Source organism: Crotalus tigris, unplaced genomic scaffold, assembly GCF_016545835.1.
Source record: "Crotalus tigris isolate CLP2741 ecotype Arizona unplaced genomic scaffold, ASM1654583v1 scf7180000024340.7048381, whole genome shotgun sequence".
Lineage (NCBI taxonomy): Eukaryota > Metazoa > Chordata > Lepidosauria > Squamata > Viperidae > Crotalus > Crotalus tigris.
The window spans coordinates 2985876-3009350 of record NW_024100510.1 but is presented as its reverse complement, the minus strand read 5'-3'; the positions used below and the strand labels follow the sequence as shown (position 1 = coordinate 3009350).

General features: G+C 39.5%; 1 protein-coding gene across 1 annotated transcript in view; it reads right to left on the bottom strand.

Moving 5' to 3' along the window:
* Positions 1–207: 207 nt before the first annotated feature.
* Positions 208–23475, bottom strand: part of FAM207A (family with sequence similarity 207 member A) — a 30727-nt gene continuing 7459 nt past the window's right edge. The window contains exons 3-6 of the mRNA XM_039326340.1: positions 16674–16739; positions 7886–8042; positions 6464–6529; positions 208–778 (exon numbers count right to left, since the gene is read on the bottom strand). Coding sequence (XP_039182274.1) covers positions 652–778; positions 6464–6529; positions 7886–8042; positions 16674–16739 — 416 coding nt within the window. The 3' untranslated portion in view covers positions 208–651. The remainder of the gene's footprint in view (positions 779–6463; positions 6530–7885; positions 8043–16673; positions 16740–23475) is intronic.

Here is a 23475-nt window from a genome sequence, read left to right as displayed (position 1 = left end):
TGGTTCGCAGAGCCAGAAGGATTGGGGACCAATGTATTATACAGGCAAACACTGATGTGTGTGTGTGTGTGTGTGTGTGTGTGTGTGTGTGTGTGTGTGTGCACATATATACAAATACACACACACACAAACTGAATGTTACATATCTAATATGTATGCTCTTAAGTGTGTCACCACATTTCAAATTTTTAAAAAAGTGGTTTTGCCTATTTTCAAAGAGAAGCAAAGCTCTAGGTATTTTATTAATTACAATGCTGCATTTACCAAAACAATTCTGTAAAGGCAGCTATTTAACTGCTCACAGAAAGAAGAAACAGAAAAGTTTACATTACTCAAAAGTAGAAAGTTGGTAGTTTAGACATTACTTCACAGAGAGGGAAACAAAAAGACCTGAAGTATAATTAGGATAAATTTGGGAAATTAGAACAGTCTTACATCTACAGAGTTCCACAAGTTTCCAACAAAACAATCCAGAATTGTAACTAGTACTCAAAGTGTACAAATTGATGTTGGTCACCTTATTTTCTATGCTCAGCAAACAAAGATACTGGTTCTCTTCCTCTAGTTTCTGAAAGTTACGTTAATCTACTGTACAGATAAAACCATGGTGGAGTCAGTTGCTGGAGTTTTTAAACATCCTCAGTCATGGTATTAAAGTGGTTCTTCCTCTTTCTCCTGTTTTAATCTTTTGGAAAGATGTTCACTAATGATTGACAGAGGGTTGGCTCTGAATAAAGGGTTTGATATAGTCTTGTGAAACTGTGCCACTTCCTCTTCCCTGGGAAAAATAGGAAGAAAAGGAGAAAATATATCAGTTAATTTGCTGGCATTAGTGTTTTGTTTTGTTTTTTGAGACGTAGTATTTTAGTAAAGCAAAATATTTTGCTACAATATATTAATGTATTCAGGTATGACTAACTTGACATATCCAAACTGCTAACATACATACACTGAATACTATAATCCATGAGAAGAGAATTCTAAGAATTACATTTTAAATAAATCTTATTGCCAATGCTCTCGACATATATTCTCATAATATAGAGAAATTAAAGTCACATTAGCAAGGCACAGCTGAGCTCACCCACTGTCCTATTGTTTGTAAAAAAATGTTATATTAATGAACTTGTACAAAGTAGTTTCCTCTTCTTTACAGGAAAATGTTTCCACTAAATTACATAGCCTGATTTTGTGTATTATGTAATGGTTCCGTTAGATGAAACCCATCAAAAGAACTTCAAGGCATGAGTTCTTCCTTAAAGGACATTTTATTCAGGAAACAAAGTATCAGCACTACATAGTTCAACCCAAAACTAAAATCACTTCCCCCGATACAAAGTAACAAATTGCAATTTCCACCCCCCAATAAGCAGTCATAAATCATGTTCTCCAATTAGCTTGAAATGTGGGCTTTCTCTCCAGCTGCTCAGCCCGCCAAACCATTATCAGTTTTTCCTTGATTTTCCACAAAGCAGCGTTATTATTATTATTATGGCTAGCTCAGTGGTTCTCAACCTTTCTAATACTGCGACCCTTTAGTACAGTTCCTCATGTTGTGGTGACCCCCAACCATAAAATTATTTTCGTTGCTACTTCATAACTGTAATTTTGCTCTTATGAAATAATTGGTCCATTAGTGCAGGGCTTTTCAACCTTTTCACCGATTGTACCACTTTTAGAATATGGTAACATTCGAGTACCACCAATCACCTAGCGAGGTGTCAAAAACATGATGACCCAAAAAAAAAAAAAATGGAAAAAAGTGATAAAGTACAGGTAGTCCTTGACTTACAACAGTTTGCTTAGTGACTGTTCAAAGTTACAATGGCATTGAAAAAAGTGACTTATGACCATTTTTCACACTTATGACCGTTGCAGCATCCCCAGGGTCATGTGATTTACATTTTGATGCTTGGCAACTGATTCATTTACTTGGCCGTAAATTGCACCCCTCTGTCAGAGATTATCTGTTTTGGCACACCATGTGGTCTGTAAATGTGCTTAAGAAACATCTTGGTCTCTGGGCTGACGGGAGTCCTTTGCAGGCAATGAAATAAGCCTGCTTCGAAAAAAGATCAATCACAGTCCAAATCACTGTATTTCCTCTACTTTCAGGTAACTCAACTCATAGCAATTTCTTCCCATGGCTGGGAAGGGTCTGCAACCAGTTGTAATAATCCAGGGGGTTCCCCTGGAATTCTCATGGTGGCATATACAGCATAGCTTTTGACATAGTTCTCCATGTCCCGTTTCAAACCTGGCCACCAAAATTGTCGACGAACCAGATGCAGTGTTTTTAAATAGCCAAAGTGCCCAGCTTGTTTCACATTGTGATCGTGCTGGAGAGTGTTGAGGCAGAGGGTTTCGGGCAAATAAAGCTTCCCCCCTTTGTAAGCCAATCTGTCCCTGCATGTCAAGGAGGTTTGATTGTCTTTGAACCATCGATCGTTGAGGAGTTCCTGTTTTAATTTTCTCATCCCAGGGTCATCGAGGTTTGGAACTCTCGAAGACGGGGCTCTTCGTAGCGTTAGTTGAGATGCAGCTTGCAGGGTAGATATAATTGCTTCATTGACCTCTTATTTATTTATTTATTTATTTATTTATTTGTTTATTTATTTATGAGACTTATATACCGCTTTAAGTGCAAGCACTCTCTAAGCGGTGTACACCAGTAAGCAATGTATATATATATATTTACATTGCCCCCAACAATCTGGGTCCTCATTTTACCTATCCTGGAAGGATGGAAGGCTGAGTCAACCTTGAGCCGGTGAGATTTGAACCGCTGACCTGCTGAACAGTCAGCTAAAGTGGCCTACAGTACTACACTCTAACTGCTGCGCCACCTCGGCTCTTCAAAGTTCTTTGTGAACTCTTCACACTGGCTTTTGTACTGAGGCAATCTGGATAGAGCGTCAGCTAAAAGGTTTTTCCCTCCTGGTATGTATTTCAGGGTGAAGTTAAATTGGTTAAAATACTGTGCCCACCGTACTTGCTTTGGGGATAGCTAGCAAGGAGTTTTCAGTGCTTCTAAGTTTTTGTGATCAGTCCATACTTTGAAAGGCACCTTGCTCCCGTCTAGGTAGTGCTGCAAGTTTAACATTAAGTGAACACTGAAGTCATTAAATAAACCTGTTTCCCTCAAGGGGCATTTTTTTTTGTTAGAAACCAGAACTAAATTGCAGGAACCAGCAAAAATCATAAAAATCATGGTCACATGACACTGAGACTCTGTAAATGGCCATGAGTTGCCAAGTGCCCCAATGCGATCGTGTTACTACACAGGTATGGGCAGTCATTAGAACTTTAGAACCAGGTCATAAGTAGTTCTGAGGATGGCTGTTGTAACTTTGAATGGTTGCTTACCTGTACAACCTTCTCAACATAGAGTTGCTCTATATGTAAGAAATAATTACATCTCTACAGAAATAGAGCACAACAATGATGAAAACTGTCTTGAATGCATTTGGGTCAATATAAAAGGGGGACATGACATTGCCATAGGTGTATACTACAGGCCACCCAACCAAACAGAGGAAATAGATGAACTTTTTGCTAGTCAGCTAACTAAGGTATGTAGGAAGCACATCACAATAGTAATGGGGATTTTAACTACCCTGACATCAACTGGGAGACAAACTCTGCACCAAGTGGAAGATCAAATGGATTCCTTGCAAACCTAGCAGACAGCTTTGTCTCCCAAAAAGTAGAGAAGGGAACTAGGATGGATCTAATTCTCACTAACAGAGATGAAATGATAGAAGGTGTTGAAGCTACAAGAATATTGGGAGGAAGTGATCATGCAATATTGGAATTCAACATTATGGAAGCACAAGTAATAGAACACAGTCTAACTAGAGTCTTGGACTTTAAGAGAGCTAATTTCAATAAACTTAGAGAGGGCTTGGGAAGGATTCCATGGATGAGATTCCTCAAGGGGAAAACAACTCAAGAAGCTTGGGAAATTTTGAAAAGTGAGATAATAAAAGCCCAGTCTAGCACAATACCAACAAAGAGGAAAAATAACAGCTCTCAAAAGAAACCAGCATGGCTGCATAAAGAACTCTCTGATAAATTGAAAGATAAAAGGGACAAGTATAGAAAGTGGAAAGAGGGGCACATAACTAAGTCAGAATATCAGCAAATAGCCCGAGCCTGCAAAGATGAAGTGAGGAAAGCTAAGGCTCAAAATGAACTAAGGCTTGCGACCAAAGTCAAAAATAACAAAAAAAAGCTTCTTTCAACATGTAAAAAGCAAGAAAAAAGTGAAGAAAATGATTGGTCCATTAGTGGGTGAGAGTGGCAAGAAGGTGACAAGCAACAGGGAGAAAGCAGAATTATTTAACTCATTTTTTGCATCTTGTCTTTACACAAAGGGAAAAACAGACCAACCTATCAAAAATAGTACCATAAAAAACACAAGTTAAGATAGGCAAGAAAATGATAAGTGAGCACCTGTCCAGCTTAGACAAGTTCAAATCACCAGGGCCAGATGGATTACACCCCAAGGTTCTCAAGGAACTGGCAAATGTGATCTCAGAACCACTGAATTATATTTTTCAAAGATTTTGGAACACTGGGGAACTACCAGAGGACTGGAAAAGAGCTGATGTAGTTCCCATCTTCAAAAAAGGAAAAAAAAAAATGGACCCAGGAAATTACAGACCTATCAGCCTGACCTCAATACCTGGGAAGATTCCAGAAAAGATAATCAAACAACGAATCAGCGAACACCTAGAGGCAAACAAAGTCATTACTAAAAGCCAACATGGGTTTGTCAAAAACAGATCATGCCAGACAAATCTTATTGCATTCTTTGACCAAGTGACAAAATTAGTGGATCAGAGGAATGCTATGGACATAATTTACTTGGACTTCAGTAAGGCATTTGATAAAGTAGATCACAACCTACTACTTGATAAGAGAGAAAAATGTGGGTTAGACAGCATCACCACCAGATGGATCCATAGCTGGCTGACCGGCTGTACTCAGCGTGTGGTCCTCAATGGAACCGCATCTACATGGAGGGAAGTGTGTAGTGGGGTGCCCCAGGGCTCTGTTCTGGGCCCAGTGCTCTTCAACTTCTTCATCAATGATTTGGACAAGGGGATAAATGGGGAAATCATCAAATTTGCAGATGACGCCAAGCTGGCAGGAATAGCCAACACTCCAGAAGACAGGCTTAAGATACAGGAGGACCTGGACAGACTTGAACACTGGGTGCTATCTAACAAAATGAAATTCAATGGTGAAAAAAGTAAGGTTCTACATTCAGGCAAGAAAAACCAAATGTACAGGTATAGTATAGGGGGTACCTTGCTCAACAGTAGTAACTGTGAGAGGGATCTCAGAGTCCTAGTGGACAATCACTTAAATATGAGCCAGCAGTGTGCTGCAGCTGCCAGAAAAGCCAACTCAGTGCTAGGCTGCATTAACAGAGAGATAGAATTAAGATCACGTGAAGTATTAATACCACTTTACAATGCCTTGGTAAGGCCACACTTGGAATACTGCATCCAGTTTTGGTCACCACGATGTAAAAAAGATTCTGAGATTCTAGAAAGAGTACAGAGAAGAGCAACAAAGATGATTAGGGGACTGGAGGCTAAAATAAATGAGGAATTGGATATGTCTAGTTTAACGAAAAGAAGGATGAGGGAGGACATGATAGCAGTGTTCCAATATGTCAGGGCCTGCCACAAAGAAGAGGGAGTCAAGCTATTCTCCAAAGCGCCTGAGGGCAGGACAAGAAGCAATGGATGGAAACTAATCAAGGAGAGAAGCAACCTAGAACTAAGGAGAAACTTCCTGATAGTTAGAACAATTAACCAGTGGAACAACCTGCCTCCAGAAGCGGTGAATGCTCCAACACTGGAAGTTTTTAAGGAGAGACTGGACGACCATTTGTCTGAAATGGTATAGGGTTTCCTGCCTGAGCAGGGGGTTGGACCAGATGACCTCCAAGGTCCCTTCCAACTTTATTATTATTATTATTATTGTTGTTGTTGTTGTTATTTATCATGGGCACTTTGTTACCAGGATTTGGATTGCCTTAGTTTTTTTTCTATTTAATTTCTAAACAGCAAATTAGATCAAATATCAATAGTATATGCTGCATACTAAATGCCAAGTAATGGAACATCATTGGTCAACATGTATAAGCATCTTTAATGCACTGCTCAATGAGGGACAATGTCAGTGGCTACATGATAGTTTGATAGCAACAAATTGCTAGAGAATGTGAAATGGTGCAAGTACTATTGGTTTTGAATTTGATTTTACAGCTGTTTTGCTATTGCCTTGCTACTAGCTAAGAATTGAATCTGGACAACTTCATCACATTGGTTAACATCCCGGTGCAGCTACTTTTCCCACAGCAGAACCACAGAACTGCCTGGCAATTGTGATACAGCAGATTTTGGTGTCATTTCTCAAGAGATTTCTTTTCCTGTCAAATACTTACAAGACTTTGCATTTCTGGGCTGATTTCATCTGGTTGAAATTTGTCAACACTTTCTTCTTTTTCTGCCTAAAAAAAACCAAAAATAAGGGTTAATGCATTCTGCCCATAGTTTTGTTTTCTAAAAGTGTTCATCACTTTTGAACAGTTTTGTGTTACTTTGAACTCCAAATAAGTAGTATTTCTGTGACAGGAAAAACTCTGTTAATTCAAACTTTGAAAATAACCCAGAAACCTCATTTTTCTCACCTACTGAATTATCAATTAAGTAGCTAAATTACACAATGGCAAAACAATTATTTAAAAAATATAAATTAAGTTTGAGAATTTACTTTAAGACAAATTGATAAATTTATTGAAAAATGGTCTGTAGACACACATTTCTGGAATAATAACCTTAAAGATCATTGTTCAACCTTTACATTTTCTATTATTTACCAATATTTACCTTAACCTTCAATTTTCAGGGTACTGAATCTTATTCTTTAGCCATTATTTTAAACATGCCTTCAGGAGTTTGCCCATCTCTTCTGAAGCAAGTATGTACCTTTGCATCCTTTCAGTCTACAAAGGATTGGAAACTTTTGAAAGCACACTTGGCCTCGGAGTTCTGCTTTATTCGTCTCTGTCTGTTGGAACCATGACACACTTCTTACAAGGAGCTAACAAATAAGCTATTTCATAATTTTGATTAACAACAAAAAGTGAGGTTTTTTTTTTTACCTTATGTATCTAGAACAGCGGTTCTCAACCTGTGGGTCGCGACTCCATTTGGGGTCGAACGACCATTTCACGGGGGTCGCCAAACAACGCGATCCGCCATTTTTCCGCCATTTTTTTCCCCTTTTCCTTAGCTGTGTTACTCCCTCTTATTCTATTGGCTTTCGAAAGCCAATAGAATAGACTCTCTTGAACAGAATTGTCCAGGGCTGTCTCTGCCCTGCTGAGTCCGCCAAAAGCCCCAGTCTGCAAATGGTGCTGCAAAGGGAACAGTCTGCAGAGCTTCCCTCCCTGTTGAGCAACTAAAAAGTAAAAGAGGGCCGGGGGTGGGAGGCCAGTGGGTGCAGGGAGGGTTGCTGGCGCGCGTGGGGCCCGGCAGGTACCTTACCTGCCTTGGGCTGGGTCAGCTGGTGCCCAGCCGGTGGTCGCCCTGTGCCGCCGCTACCGCGGCCGCCCAGGAGCATCCGGGCCTGCCTGCCGCCCCTTGCCGGCTATGCCTCAGCCGGCACAGGGGGTGGCACCGCGCATGCGCACCGCGTGCTTATGACCGGGGTCGCCGGTATAAAAAGGTTGAGAACCACTGATCTAGAACCTAACTTAACTAAGCAAAGCTAGGCCCTTGAACCTTGAAGCTTTCTTATATACAGCCACAGTTTGCTTAAATGAGGAATCAGAGCAATCTATTAAAGTACTCAAAGCACTTACATTTTATTACGCTGTTTGGAGAACTTGCTTACTGTCACCAGATCTGAAAGCTCCGGCAGAGCATCCATCAATGAATGCATATCTCCAACAACTGGAGTAGCTTTCCGCTTTGCCTCTGCTTTTTGCTGCAGCTTTGCCAACTTAATGCTCTCAATTTCTATTTAAGGGAGAAACATCTATTAGGAAAGTACTTTAAAATTCTGTAAAACTAATTTTTAAATTGTTATTACTGCCTGAATAAGTCCTGTAGTATAAATGCAATAATTAAAATGATTTTAGTAGTGTTTTGTCAAAATGTAAACTTTAAATTGCAATGCTCCAAAAATAAGAAAATGTGATCTAGTCAGCAGTAAGATTAATGGAACAATGTGCTATGAGTCAATAATCCAAATAAATAAATGAATCTTACAGGGTTTTTGTTAAGGCAAAAATAGAAGGAGGAAGGTATGTTGGATATGTTCACTGCCTTGTAAAACTAATAATATAATAATAATAATAAAGGTGGGATACAAATAAATAAAAAGAATGAATAAATACACACAAAAATACACACACTAGGTTTTATGGCTTGGGAAAGGAATAATTTTTGAAGGTACTTGAAAATTCATATTTTATATTCTTCTCTCTAAACTAGGCAAATATAAGGAACACTTTCTCTCATGTATTATCCTTGGGTTAACGTCCTTAGATGAGCCTCTGCTCTAAGTATGCCAACTTTCTAGAGAAACCTGACAAATATAAAGAATTTGCCATTTTTAACAGGGCAACTATATCAGGGGTCCCCAACCTATGGTCCGCGGCCCGGTCCCATGCTGTGGGCTCTTGGCCAGCGGGCTGTGGAAACGGCTGGTTGGTGCGTGCACGTGTGGGTGCATATTCCCCCACATTCATGCTAGCTCCCACAGCCCATTTGCACATGCGCACGGGCGCAACTGGGGATGCTAGCGTGGGGCGGGTGTCCGCAGCCCATTTGCACATGTGCTGCTAGCCACTATGGTGCATGGCCATTTGAGCATGCGCAGGGCACTATCACATGCCACATGCATGAACGGGGCTGCTAGAGCTATGCCAGTATGTGTGGCCCCATGCACGCATGCACGCTCACACCAATTTTGAAGCTGCTCTCCTTCCTTCCAGTCCTCAAGCCCGGAAAGGTTGGAGACCTCTGATCCACATTACAGGTTATCCTTGGGTTATAATGTCAATGGGGATCAGAATCTCCATTGTTAAGAGCAATGTGGTTGTAAAGTGCAAAGTAACATGACCGCATTGCTTAGTGATGGCAATCAGAGTAGTCCTGGTTGCTTTTGTAACCCCAGCACTGTGCGGGTCATTAAGTGAGCACCTCACATGACCATGACATAGATGGAAGTCCCAGGCAAGCAAACTGGTGGGGAAGTGCTATGAATGGGAGAGTGCCACAGGCATTGGACAGGCAGTGCAAAGTGCAAGTGGGTGGGTGCTGCGAACAAGTCTATAGAGCATGGGTGAGCAGCTGCTATGGAGCATGGGCAGGTACTATAGGAGAGCATGCCACAGGCACTATAGAGCTTATGTGGGCAGGCAAAAAAGTGATGGGGGCAACTTGTAGAAGCATCTTGCAATCTCCTCCCAGCTTCCCCATGGATTTTGCTTATGGAAGACCAGAAGGGAAGGTTGTAAATGGTTATCATGTCATCTTGGGATACTGTAATCATCATAATTGAGAGCTGGTTGCTAAGCAGCCAAATTGTGCAGAAACTGCAATGGCAAACTTGAGGGCCAGTCACATATCGCCTTTGTTCAATTTTGTGTAACTTTGAACAGGCACTGAACAAGGGATCATAACCCAAGGACTACCTGTAAGAATTTACTATCTTGAACATCTCACCAGATTTATTTAAGTTTTTTATGAAATATCTGTTAGGGCCTTTCTTTAAATGGGTTTTGAGATTAAGGCTTACGCTAATGGGTTTATTTCAACATTGATGCTACTGCTTAGATTTTAAAAAAATATCAAACAAAATGTTAAATTCCTGAATTATAATAGTCTAGTACATAATAGGTATTCTACAATCTCTCTTGAATCATCCCTATTTTTTAGTGCAAAGCTATTGCAAGTAAATGAAACCACTTCCTTCTTAAATAAAGACAAAGAGTACACAAAGTCAGAAGCACTCCTCCCTACTTCATGGGTCTTATACTGAAAATAGACCTATGATACATTCAATAATTAATAGTTTATTGCCCTTTTAAAGTGTTAAGAAACAGGAATCTAAAGCACTGCTTTTACTCTCCCTACTTGTAGCATCAGCTTTCTTATATGCAACAGACAGACACATTTTCTGTTCTTTCTTTTGGAAAGATTATCTGATTAATAAAAATTTCAACATTTTATGCAATTACTTCATCCAGGAAATATCTAAAGTTTATTTAGTCATGCTGTCAAGATATTTATTCTCCAACTTAAACTGTAAATTCTCTGTCAATTGGAAAAAAAATATTACTACACTTTTAGCTTTGTTCTGATCTAATGATCTCTTTCCCCTTTATGGATTACTGCCTTGTCGTGGCGAAGGGGCTTGCGTAACTCAATGAAGCTATAAGCTATGCCGTGCAGGGCCACCCAAGACGGACAGGTTATAGCAGAGAGTTCTGACAAAATGTGATCCACTGGAGAAGGAAATGGCAAACCACTCCAGTATCTTTGCCATGAAAACCCCATGGACAGTACTAAAAGGAAAAAAGATATGACGCTGGAAGATGAGCCCTCAGGTCGGAAGGTGTCCAATATGCTACTGGGGAAGAGCAGAGGGCTAGTACTAGTAGCGCCAGAAAGAATGAAGCGACTGGGCCAAAGCCGAAAGGACGCTCAGCTGTGGATATATCTGGTGGTGAAAGGAAAGTCCGATGCTGTAAAGATTTTTTCTCCATAGGAACCTGGAATGTAAGATCCATGAATCAAGGCAAGCTAGACGTAGTCAAAAAAGAGATGACAAGACTGAACATCGACATCTTAGGAATCAGCGAACTAAAATGGACAGGAATGGGTGAATTTAACTCAGATGACCATCAGGTATACTACTGTGGGCAAGAATCCCTCAGAAGAAATGGAGTAGCCTTCATAGTCAATAAAAGAATAGGAAAAGCAATACTGGGATACAATCCCCAAAATGACAGAATGATCTCAATTCGAATCCAAGGCAAACCATTCAATATCACAGTAGTCCAAATCTATGCCCCAACCACTGGTGCTGAAGAGGATGAAATTGACCGGTTCTATGAAGCCCTACAGCACCTTATAGAATTAACACCAAAAAATGATGTCCTTATCATCATGGGGGATTGGAATGCTAAGGTAGGAAGCCAAAAGATAACCGGAATAACAGGCAAGTTTGGCCTTGGAGTACAAAATGAAGCAGGGCACAGGCTAATAGAATTTTGTCAAGAGAATACGATGGTCATAACAAACACTCTTTTCCAACAACCCAAGAGACGGCTCTACACATGGACATCACCAGACAGTCAACATAGAAATCAGATTGACTATGTACTCTGCAGTCAAAGATGGAGAAGCTCTATACAGTCAGTAAAAACGAGACCAGGAGCTGACTGTGGCTCAGATCATGAGCTTCTCGTTGCAAAATTTAGGCTTAAATTGAAAAAAGTAGGGAAAAGCACTAGGCCACTCAGGTATGAACTAAATCATATTCCTGATGAATATACAGTAGAGGTGACAAATAGATTTAAGGAATTAGATCTGATAGACAGAGTGCCTGAAGAACTATGGATGGAAGTTCGCAACATTGTACAAGAGGTAGCAACTAAAACCATCCCAAAGAAAAAGAAATGCAAGAAAGCAAAATGTCTGAGGAAGCTTTGCAAATAGCTGAGGAAAGAAGGGAAGCAAAAGGCAAGGAGAAAGAGAAAGATACACCCAATTGAATGCAGAATTCCAGAGAGTAGCTAGAAGAGATAAGAATGCCTTCTTAAATGAACAGTGCAAAGAAATAGAAGAAAACAACAGAACAGGGATGACCAGAGATCTCTTCAAGAAAATTGGAGATATGAAGGGAACGTTTCATGCAAAGATGGGCATGATAAAGGACCAAAATGGCAGAGACCTAACAGAGGCAGAAGAGATTAAGAAGAGATGGCAAAACTACACAGAAGAACTATACAAGAATGAGCTTAACATCCCAGATAACCACAATGAGATGGTCACTGACCTCGAACCAGACATCCTAGAATGTGAAGTGAAATGGGCCTTAGAAAATCTGAGCAACAACAAAGCTAGTGGAGGTGACAGTATTCCAGCTGAGCTATTCAAAATCTTAAAAGAAGATGCAGTAAAAGTGCTACACTCAATTTGCCAGCAAATTTGGAAAACTCAACAGTGGCCACAGGATTGGAAAAGGTCAGTTTACATTCCAATTCCAAAGAAAGGCAATGCCAAAGAATGTTCAAACTATCGCACCATTGCACTCATTTCACATGCTAGTAAAGTTATGCTTAAAATCCTACAAGCTAGACTCCAGCAGTATGTGGATCGAGAACTACCAGAAGTACAGGCAGGATTTCGAAGAGGCAGAGGAACTAGAGATCAAATTGCCAACATACGCTGGATCATGGAGAAAGCTAGGGAGTTCCAGAAAAACATCTACTTCTGCTTCATTGACTATGCTAAAGCCTTTGATTGTGTGGATCACAACAAATTGTGGCAAGTTCTTAAAGAGATGGGAGTACCAGACCATCTCATTTGTCTCTTGAGAAACCTATATGCGGGTCAAGAAGCAACAGTGAGAACTGGACACGGAACCACTGATTGGTTCAAAATTGGAAAAGGAGTCCGGCAAGGCTGTATACTGTCGCCCTGCCTATTTAACTTATATGCAGAGCACATCATGAGAAAGGCAGGGCTAGATGAAACAAAAGTTGGAATTAAGATTGCCGGGAGAAATATCAACAACCTAAGATATGCAGATGATACCACTCTAATGGCAGAAAGTGAAGAGGAACTAAAGAGCCTCTTGATGCGGGTGAAGAAGGAGAGTGCAAAAGTTGGCTTGAAACTCAACATTAAGAAAACCAAAATCATGGCATCCGGCCCTCTCAATTCCTGGCAAATAGATGGGGAAGAAATGGAGGTAGTGACAGATTTTATTTTTCTGGGCTCCAAGATCACCTCAGATGGGGACTGCAGCCAAGAAATTAAAAGACGCTTGCTCCTGGGGAGGAAAGCTATGGCAAATCTAGACAGCATTCTAAAAAGCAGAGACATCACCCTGCCAACAAAAGTGCGTATAGTCCAGGCCATGGTTTTCCCAGTTGCAATGTATGGCTGTGAAAGTTGGACCATAAGAAAGGCTGAGCGCAAAAGAATTGAGGCCTTTGAACTATGGTGCTGGAGAAGACTCCTGCGAGTCCCTTGGACTGCAAGGCGTTCAAACCGGTCAGTCCTAGAAGAGATCAACCCGACTGCTCTTTAGAAGGCCAGATCCTGAAGTTGAAACTCAAATACTTTGGCCACCTAACGAGAAGGAAGGACTCACTGGAGAAGGAGCCTAATGCTGGGAAAGATTGAGGGCAATAGAAGAAGGGGACGACAGAGAATGAGATGGCTGGATGGAGTCACTGAAGCAGTAGGTGTGAACTTAAATGGACTCCAGAAGATGGTAGAGGACAGGAAGACCTGGAGGAACGTTGTCCATGGGGTCGCGATGGGTCGGACACGACTTCGCAATTAACAACAACAACAATGATCTTTTAAAGGTTTCTGGTAATTCAGTAAGGATGAAAAATGGAAGAAAAGAACAAAAAAGAAATATTTATTCATTCAGGGCTACAACAATGAAATGACAGCACTTTTAGCCTGAATAGTACAAGCTCAACAGCTTCAAAGTGCTAAAACAATCAGCCAATTTTACTGCAATTTATTCAAAGACCTGGTATAATTTTCAGAACTCCTATTATTGTAATGTTCAAAACAAGAGGGAAAAGTACATATTTTGAGCTGGAATATTAGTTCAATCTGGTTGTCTTTTTTATTAGCTGAAGATCTATACAATGTTATCATGGATTCCCCTGCCCCCTTCTCTGTATGAACTATTGAGCTACAAGCACTCTGTTACATTACTGTACTTTCCTGTTCATTTAATTCCTTCATCCTTGAGTTATGGTGTTTTGACATCTCAATGTACAACCTACATTTGACCTGTCATAGTTACTTTTTACAGATGCTTATGAAAAATATGGATTGTATATACACTTTTCCTTGGAAGCACTCTCTTGGCTAGTTGTCAGTATTTTCAGCTCTGCAACACTTCTTTTTTTGGTCTGCAGTTATGAAGCTGTGTTATTTTAAAGCTTTCCAAAAATGTCACTTACTTAAAGCTTGCACATAACTAATTTTGAATTCTTTTCCAATGAAATCATTTTAGGGGTTAAGATGCAGGGGCACATTTTTAGTAGTTAAAATTTGAATTCTTTTTCTTCTTTTTTCTCAATTTAATATGATTTATTTGTGGCTGGACTGGAATATATAAAACTGCTATTATTCCATTATTCCAGTTGTCAAAAAGTAGGACAAAAACAGAATGCCTTCCCACCCCCCTCAAAAATCAAGCAAAAGGTCAAAAAAATTCAAGCAGAAGGCAAATCAACCCAAAGATGAAAATATATCTGCAAAAATTATTCTTTTAATAGCTACAGAATTACATTTGTTAATCAAGTAATTAAGTCTCCTAATAATTAGTTTACTACATTGATGTTTAAGGAAGTAAATCATCTGTTTCCTAGGCATACAATTGTAACTGATTATTGCTGAAGTAAAAAAAATGCAACATTACATCAATTTCCTAATTAATTTCAGCTGCAGAGAATAATAAATTTTTATTTTCACATAGTTCTTTCTTATTCATTGTGAAGTCAGTCTTGACCCCTGGCAAGTGCCTGGACAAAATCCCTGCAGTTCTCCTGGCAAGATTTTTGGCAGCTTCTTAGGGCTGAGAAAGTGATTGGCTCAAAGTCACCCAGCTGGCTTCGTGCCTAAGGCGAAAGTTGAACTCATGGTCTCATAGAGGCTAGTCTAATATCTTAACTATTGCACCAAAATGGTTCTCTTCTTTCCACTGCACTTTTATCGATAAAAATAAAGAGCCACCCTGTGACAGTTCAATTGAACTGAATCACTTACTTGGTTACACTTTTTTAAAATTCTGGTTACACTTTTTGTATACTTTCCCCTTCCCTTCAATAGTTCAGCTATTTCCTAAAGAATAGAGTACAAGATAAGACTTTTTTTCAGACTTTCTGTTTTAATTTCCTCCCTAACTAACAAATTGTACGGAAATCTCTGCCCTCTAAAAACAGCTAAGCTGTTATTAGGTCTCATTATTTTTCTTTTCCAATCATTCTCTCTCATTACATCAGGTATTTATAAGTTCAAATCAGAGATGCTAATGACCTTCTAAGATTGAAGAGTGAAATTGGTTCTATAATATGTGCTATTATTCATTTTATCATTATTCATTTTATTGTCCAGAGGTCATTAAAATAACTGTTATCTTTAATGAAACCTCAGTGAGTTAACTGAGGTTTAATCTTGGTATGAAACATCTCACTGAGAGATATTTGTTTGCAAAATCTATATAGTTTAAAAATACTATCTATTTATCTATCCTGAGAATCAATTTTTGGTTATTAAAATGTCCTCACAGGAAACCATTTCGGCTGTTAACTGGCCTTCCAGGATTCTACTTATGAAGAGGCTTCAGATGTCTATGTTCCTTTGTTCACTCCACTTCCTTTGTTCTAAATCATGAAATGCCATATTTCTTGTCACGAGTGGCTCATTATTTTCTTTCCTTTCTGCTTCTGCCCCATTTGCTTTATGGTAGCCAAAGACATTACTCTTGCCTTTCTCTTTTCTGGAACTATCTAAAATGTATGATGAAGTGCAGTGTGTAAAGGTGAGGAAACGAAATAACTGACAATGTGGATTCAAAGAGATCTTAGATCTGATTGAAAATCAAATGCACATTACAATCCTAACTAAGCAATACAACTTAGACCAAAATGTTAAACATTAAGTCAGCATTGTCTTCAAATGTTTGCTTCTGGGAACAGGAATATTCAAAACAAACAAAACCATGCTCTTATCAATTAAAATTGAAAAGGCTCTCTGGAAACAGGCAGAGGGAGCATCAATGTCACCTCCTGTTTTCTCCATGTATTTACTATATTTCTCCTCCAATGAGAAATCATTGCAGCTTCTCTATAGCCCCAGAGAATTTTAGCCATCAAAGACAATACAGAACATTAAAGTAGCCTGGGATTCTACATTCCTAATAGATTTATCTGCCTGTCCCAGGCGGAAACCTAACCTTCTCAACAGTCATGATTACTTCTTATGTAATTTTTAGGCAAAATCTTAGATTTGGGACAAAAGTCCTAGAAATTATAGAATTAAAATTTATAGAATTATAGAATCAGGAATTATCTCTGTATGGTATATTTCTGTAATTAAAAGGCATTACATGACAATCTATATATTTAGCATTTGTATTTAAAGTGTACATATCTAAGCATAGTACAATTTTTATGTATATAAAAAAATTAGATAATTTTTGAAATAATTTGAGCCAGTGGAATTATACATAACATCCCACCCCATATCATATATAATGGACCTTTGTCAAAAAGAACTGTTCAGATATATTCTTGTTCATATTTCCAGGAGCATTTTCTTGTTTGGCATACTGCACCTAGCAATCCAGCTATCTGTGAAAATCATGAAACAAATACTAACTTTGCAGCCATCTGTCCTTCCGCATCTTCATTTTTTCTTTTTTAGACATTACTTTTTCATCTTCATCTGAAAAATTAGAGAAATAACATTTCTTTGCATCAATGAATATTTCCTACATGCACTCCAATTTTAAATCTGGATTTTGGAGACATAGTATTAGAAATAAATGTAATTAACTGAACAGAAAATAAAACAACATATCAAACAGCTACATCTAGTGCAGGGGTAGGCAACCTCGGCTCTTTTATGACTCATGGACTTCAACTCCCAGAATTCTTGAGTCAGCTTACTCAGGAATTCTGGGAGTTGAAGTCCATGAGTCATAAAAGAGCCGAGGTTGCCTACTCCGATCTAGTGTCTCTGTCTTTTATAATTAATAAACACTTAAAACATCCTATATAAATAACATGATTAGAGTGCCAGTCCATAAGCACTTTATTACTGGGTTATAGATGATATCTTTAATAAGATTTTTTGTGAAAACAAAACATAAATCCTAAAAAAATCAACTATTATTGCAATTGCTTTTTATCTTCAGAAAAGTGATAGAAACCAATTCCTTTTAGGATGCAGAAAAACTACGGAGTTTTAATGAAATAGGTGAAATTGATTCAGAAGGGAGATACTGATCAGAGAACATGCACCTTACAGTCTGCACCTTACTCCTTATTCTTTCCTGATAGTATAGGAAAAAAAGCAAACATCCTACTTCCAATATGTACTATGTCAATGCTGCTAACATCGGATGTTCTTGCTTTGACAACATATGGAGATGCAGCCATTTTCCTTTACTTTATGTTTTACTTTTAAGAGGTAGAATTAGATGATACTGGGGGGGGGGAATGTGCATGGGAATTTAGTTAGACATATCAATACTGTATAAGAATGAGAACCAAAGTTTTTTGAAATAAGAGATAAGAAATGGGAGTTGAAGAACTGGTGGGAAAGCCAGCATTTCAAACTAATTGGAGAATGTGATTTTTGACTGTTAATTACAGGAGGGAATTGTGCTTTGATACTATGAGCTCAGGGGAGGGGAATTCAGATTTTGGCTTGGCCTATGTATGTGCCGAAGTTATGCTACTCGAATAAAGATGCTTTAAGATAAGCAATGCCTCGAAGTTCCTTGAAGAGTTTCGTCTGTTGGAACCATGACATACTACATCAATGGGATATTAAAGGCTACCCCTGACTGAACTAGGATATTTTAAGAAAGAGGCACACAAATGTGTAGGATTTTGTGTTATTTATCCTCAGAAGCAAACTGCAACATTCTTAATAGACCTCTAATCTGCATAGTTTTGCTTGTTCAGATATCAAAACAGAAAACCTGTAAAATGGATTTCAAACAGAAGTAAATCATTCTTGCCCTTTCCTGATATTTTTAGCACTGCTATCATCTGCATGAAGAGGACACTGACAACCACCAAAGCTTGCGCTTTTTTTCACTCAATATTTGGGAAATGGCATTTTCATTAGCAATTTATTGGATTTCCAAACTGTGTACTTCTTCCAGTTGAATGCTTCAGCATATATCCTAATTTGGCACGGACAGATATGTGTGAAGGGCAAGGTCATTGAGATTTAATATAAAGTCAAAGCAATAAAATGAAGTCATAGCTTGCTTCAACCACACTATAATCCTTCCAATTTGATTTCTAGTAGCAATGAAAGAAAAGAGTAATTGCCACAGAAGAGACATAAGTTATTTGAAAAATGGACTAATTCCTCCTCTAGTTCTATTTGAATAAGCATGATTAATACTTGTACAGCCATAAGAACATACAGTGAGGGAAGAAAGTATTTGATCCCCTGCTGATTTTATACGTTTGCCCAATGACAAAGAAATGATCGGTCTATAATTTTAATGGTAGATTTATTTTAACAGTGAGAGACAGAATAACAACAAAAAAATCCAGAAAAACACATTTCAAAAAAGTTGGTGTGATTATTCAGAAATGGAAGAAACACAAAATAACTGTCAATCTCCCTTGGTCTGGGGCTTCATGCAAGATCTCACCTGGTGGAGTTTCAATGATCATGAGAACAGTGAGGAATCAGCCCAGAACTACACAGGAGGATCTTGTCAATGATCTCAAGGCAGCTGGGACCATAGTCACCAAGAAAACAACTGGTTACACACTACTCCATGAAGGACTGAAATCCTGCTGCATCCACAAAGTCCCCCTGCTCAAGAAAGCACATGCATGTACAGGCCCATCTGAAGTTTTCCAACGAACATCTGAATCTGAATGATTCAGAGGAGAACTGGGTGAAAGTGTTGTGATCAACTGAGACCAAAATCGAGCTCTTTGGCATCAACTCAACTCGCGTGTTAGGAGGAGGAGGAATGCTGCCTGTGACCGCAAGAACACCATCCCCACCGTCAAACATGGAGGTGGAAACATTATGTTTTGGGGGTGTTTTTCTGCTAAGGGGACAGGATAACCTCACCACATCAAAGGGACGATGGACGGGGCCATGTACCGTCAAATCTTGGGTGAGAACCTCCTTCCCTCAGCCAGGGCATTGAAAATGGGTTGTGGATGGGTATTCCAGCATGGCAATGACCCAAAACACATGGCCAAGGCAACAAAGGAGTGGCTCAAGAAGAAGCACATTAAAGTCCTGGAGTGGCCTAGCCAATCTCCAGATCTTAATCCCATAGAAAATCTGTGGAGGGAGCCGAAGGTTCGAGCTGCCAAATGTCAGCCTTGAAACCTTAATGACTTGGGAGAGGATCTGCAAAGAGGAGGGGGACAAAATCCCTCCTGAGATGTGTGCAAACCTGGTGGCCAACTATAAGAAACATCTGTGAATGCCAACAAAGATTTTGCCACCAAGTACTAAGTCATGTTTTGCGAATGGGTCAAATACTTATTTCACTCATTAAAATGCATATCAATTTATAACTTTTCTGAAATGTGTTTTTCTGGATTTTTTGTTGTTATTGTGTCTCTCACTGTTAAAATAAAACTACCATTAAAATTATAGACTGATCATTTCCTTATCGGTGGGCAAACGTACAAAATCAGCAGGGGATCAAATATTTTCTTCCCTCACTGTAAATATAAAATAAGCAACATAAAGAAAAAAAGGTACATGAGGGGCTGCCACAGAAAGGTGGGGATCAATTTATTCTCCAAAGCACTTGAGCGAAGGACAAGAAGCAATGGATTGAAACTCGTTAAAGAGAGATCCAACCTGGAACTAATGAGAAACTTCCTGACAGTGAGAACAATTACCCAATTGCCTCCTGGGGTTGGGAGTGCAGCATTTCTGGAGGTTTTCAAGAAAAGATTGGAGAACCATTTATCTGGATGATATAAAGCAGTGATGGTGAACCTATGGCACCCATGCCAGAGGCGGCACTCAGAGCCCTCTGTGGGCATGGCTGCCGCTGCCAGCATCTCACGTAGGTCCATTAGGTCGCCGCTGGCACCTGGAGCAACAGCCCCACCCAGCACAAAGGAGGCGAAGCGGCCGGCTAGCAAGCTCGAGTAGAGGTGGTAGAGCACGCCCCCATGAACTCGCTAGCCTCTGTGTGTGGGGGCCAATGGTGTCAGGCAGCAGCCGCCCCTGCCTCACCTTGCCCTGCAGCAATGGCATCCCTGCCCTACCCCCGCCTCATCCTGCAGAAAAGCCTCCTGACCATCGCCCCACCCACCAGAGATCCCCTGGATCTCCTACAATCCTGCCCAGCCCCCACAGGCGCCCCCCCATGATAAAAATTGAGGTAGCCACGCTCAACCCAGCCATGCCCACCCAGTCTGCCATGCCCACCGCAGCCCCATCCACCCAGTGGGCCATGCCCCCCCCCTGCTGTCCCCCCAGGGCACCACAATGCTGATGCGGCCCTGGCACTTTGCGATAAATAAGTGGGTTTTGGGTTTGGGCATTCGGTCTCTAAAAGGTTTGCCATCACTGATATAAGGTCTCCTGCCATGGGCAGGGTGTTGGACCAGAAATTGCCAAGATACCTTCCAGCCATGTGATTGTATGATTCTAAAAGTTGTGCTCAGTCAGGGGGTAGAAGAATCTTTTGACCCTTTTCAGCTCCCTCAACTCCTCTGTATATTGCAGGCAGTGTTGGGCAAATAGAAGTCACATGAGCACAACCCTTTCTAAGGTCACTGCCACTTCCCTATTCCAGGCAGCAACCAAGGTCTCAGCAGGACCATGCAGCAGAACCTCAGATAGATCTCTTAGCTCCCTTGGAACCTCAATGGGTAAATCAGTCCATGTTAAGGTCAGACTGTTCATTTTTGGCAATTTATTTCTAGTCACTTTGCAGTTCCTTGCCTTGGTTGTCAGGCAAGGGGAACCAAGTTCTGCCACCTGATATTCAGCAATCATAACATCATAACATGACCAAATTTATGGCTGATATGGAATTTGGTTTTGATGTTCATCAATTGAATAAGTGAGATGGTTTGCGTTTCTCACTTAAGATCTGTCTTGCTTGGGAGACTTTGCCAGTATCTAGAATATCTCTTGCATAGCTCTTAGTGTCATTGAGGACCTTATGTCTTATCATAAATCCAGGTGGCATGATGTGGTTTAGTTAACCCAACAAAATTTACTTGTAGAAAGAAAATCTTGACACTTTCTATTACTGCACTAGTATTAGAGAATGTAGTGTATTATTGTACTGTTGTCTAAGTTACTCGTGTATATTTTAATTGAAAAAAAATTAAGGAACATAATTGAACCTGTAAAGTATTTTCCAAAGAACTCAATAGCCTTTAGAAAACGGAATTCACAACTTTATACTATAATTGATTATATTGCCATGTCAGTATAATGGCTCCATGTAGCTTCCATCTAATCCATTTAAGTTTTAGAATTAATGAATGGACGTGTAAGACAGGAAAAATACTTTTCACTCCCCCTCCCCCCCAAAAAGTTGTCTGCTCCTAATGAATAGCATACTTTCCTAACCTGGGTACATCAGCTCACGGAGTTTTAGCTGCAATTGTGCAATCCATAGAATTATGGAGGGAACCAAGATTGGGGAATCCTCGTTCACACTGGACAATGCAAAAGGAATTGAAGCATTAGTAGGAGGGTATTAGCCTTTCAAAACTGGCAGAATGGTTTAGAAAATGTTGGGAGACTTACAGACTTGTTGAATATTGAAAGGAGATGGGGTTTTGGAATGGAGCAAGCAAACAAGTAGCAATATTTCAGAAGTAATGTTCAAACTCTTTTTGATTTTTTTCCTCCTGCACTATATATTGCTTGTTCTTTTCTTTCCTAAGGACTGGCCTTTTCCCATCTGTCCTTTGCTGTTGCATGGTCAGATTTGTTCGTATCTAGTTCATACTGATAGTGTTGACGGTATGAGAACTAACTTTTACAAACAGTAAGGAAAGGAAGGAGACGTTCCACTGCACAAACAAAAATCTGCTTCCATAGTATTGGCAGTAGCCTGATAATTCATTTTACACACAACATTTTTCCTAGAAAGGCCTAGAAAACATTTTTCTATCAGTTATTAAATATGCAAATGAAAATTATGCTTATCCTTTTGAAAAAAACCCAGTAACTTTATTAGAATCAACAGGAAGGACATTAAGAGATGTCTAATCAAGTTCTTCAGAACCTTAATTAGTCAAAATGTAAGAAAAGCAAAGAATGAAGAAGCAAATAAATGTTTTAAAAAACTGGCTGCATCTGGATGTTACAGCCTCTATTGCTGAAAACTCAGACCTAATGGTATCTGTATACAGTGTTATGTTCTAAGACCTGGCTGTTTTATTTCCAAAAATGTAAGCCTCTGCAATCTAGTTACCACAGAAACTGCAAAATATTAGTATTGAATGTAATAAATGTTTGATTCAAATGTTAGGAGTTTAAAAACATGTGATTTTACAGAGTAGATAGATTTTGAGATTCTGGAAATAATAACTTCTAGCTCAGGGGTGTCAAACTCGCAACGTCATATGACATGTCACGACATATCGTGACTTTTTTCCCACTGCCAGCAATGTGGTGAGCGCAGTTTCAGTTTGATGCATCCGGCCTGTGGGCCGGCAGTTTGATACCCTGTTCTAGTTCATAAAAGTTCTGAAAATTTTGCAAGATAAGAGCTAACTGTGTTGTAAAAATGTAAAGAAATTTAATGGCTGGACAGTAATAAAATGGAGGATGCAAGTTTGCCATACCACAGTGAATTTATTAAATAATATTACAATGTATTGGATTATCAATACTATAAGAGCAGTTGTCCATAAGCTTTGTCTTGAATTAAAAGCAGACAAGAACTTATAAGAAAAAAAATGGGGGGGGGGGGCATCATGCCTGGCTTATAGCTGCTCATATCTAAGCACTAAGAGGTAAAAAACTGTAATTTTTTAAATGTAGAGCATTCTTGGGCTAATTCCTACATTTTATGAAAATTTCTCGTAAGGGACAGGAAGCACCACAAGATACTTACTTAGTGTGTGTATATGTCTGTGTGCATGTGGATAGACAGATAAACTGAGGAACAGTATAACAAATAGCAGTAACTACGACATTTTTCAAAAGTTAAATAATTTTACAACAGTCATTTTTGCAAGTTGTTTAGGAAAAGATTAGCCTAACAGCATTATTACATTAAAAATACAGGGCATTAAACAAATCAGCAGTAGGTTTTTGCACTGCAGTGTTTTTCATTCTCTTCTGAGCAATTTTGACATAAATGCACTTCATACATAGTCAGGGAGGGAAGAGTATTATGAGCAAAAACCCACAAAGATAAACTTTGAGAACTCCAGAGTGTTCCCAACTTGAGTAAAATCTGTGCTTTTGGGAGCAA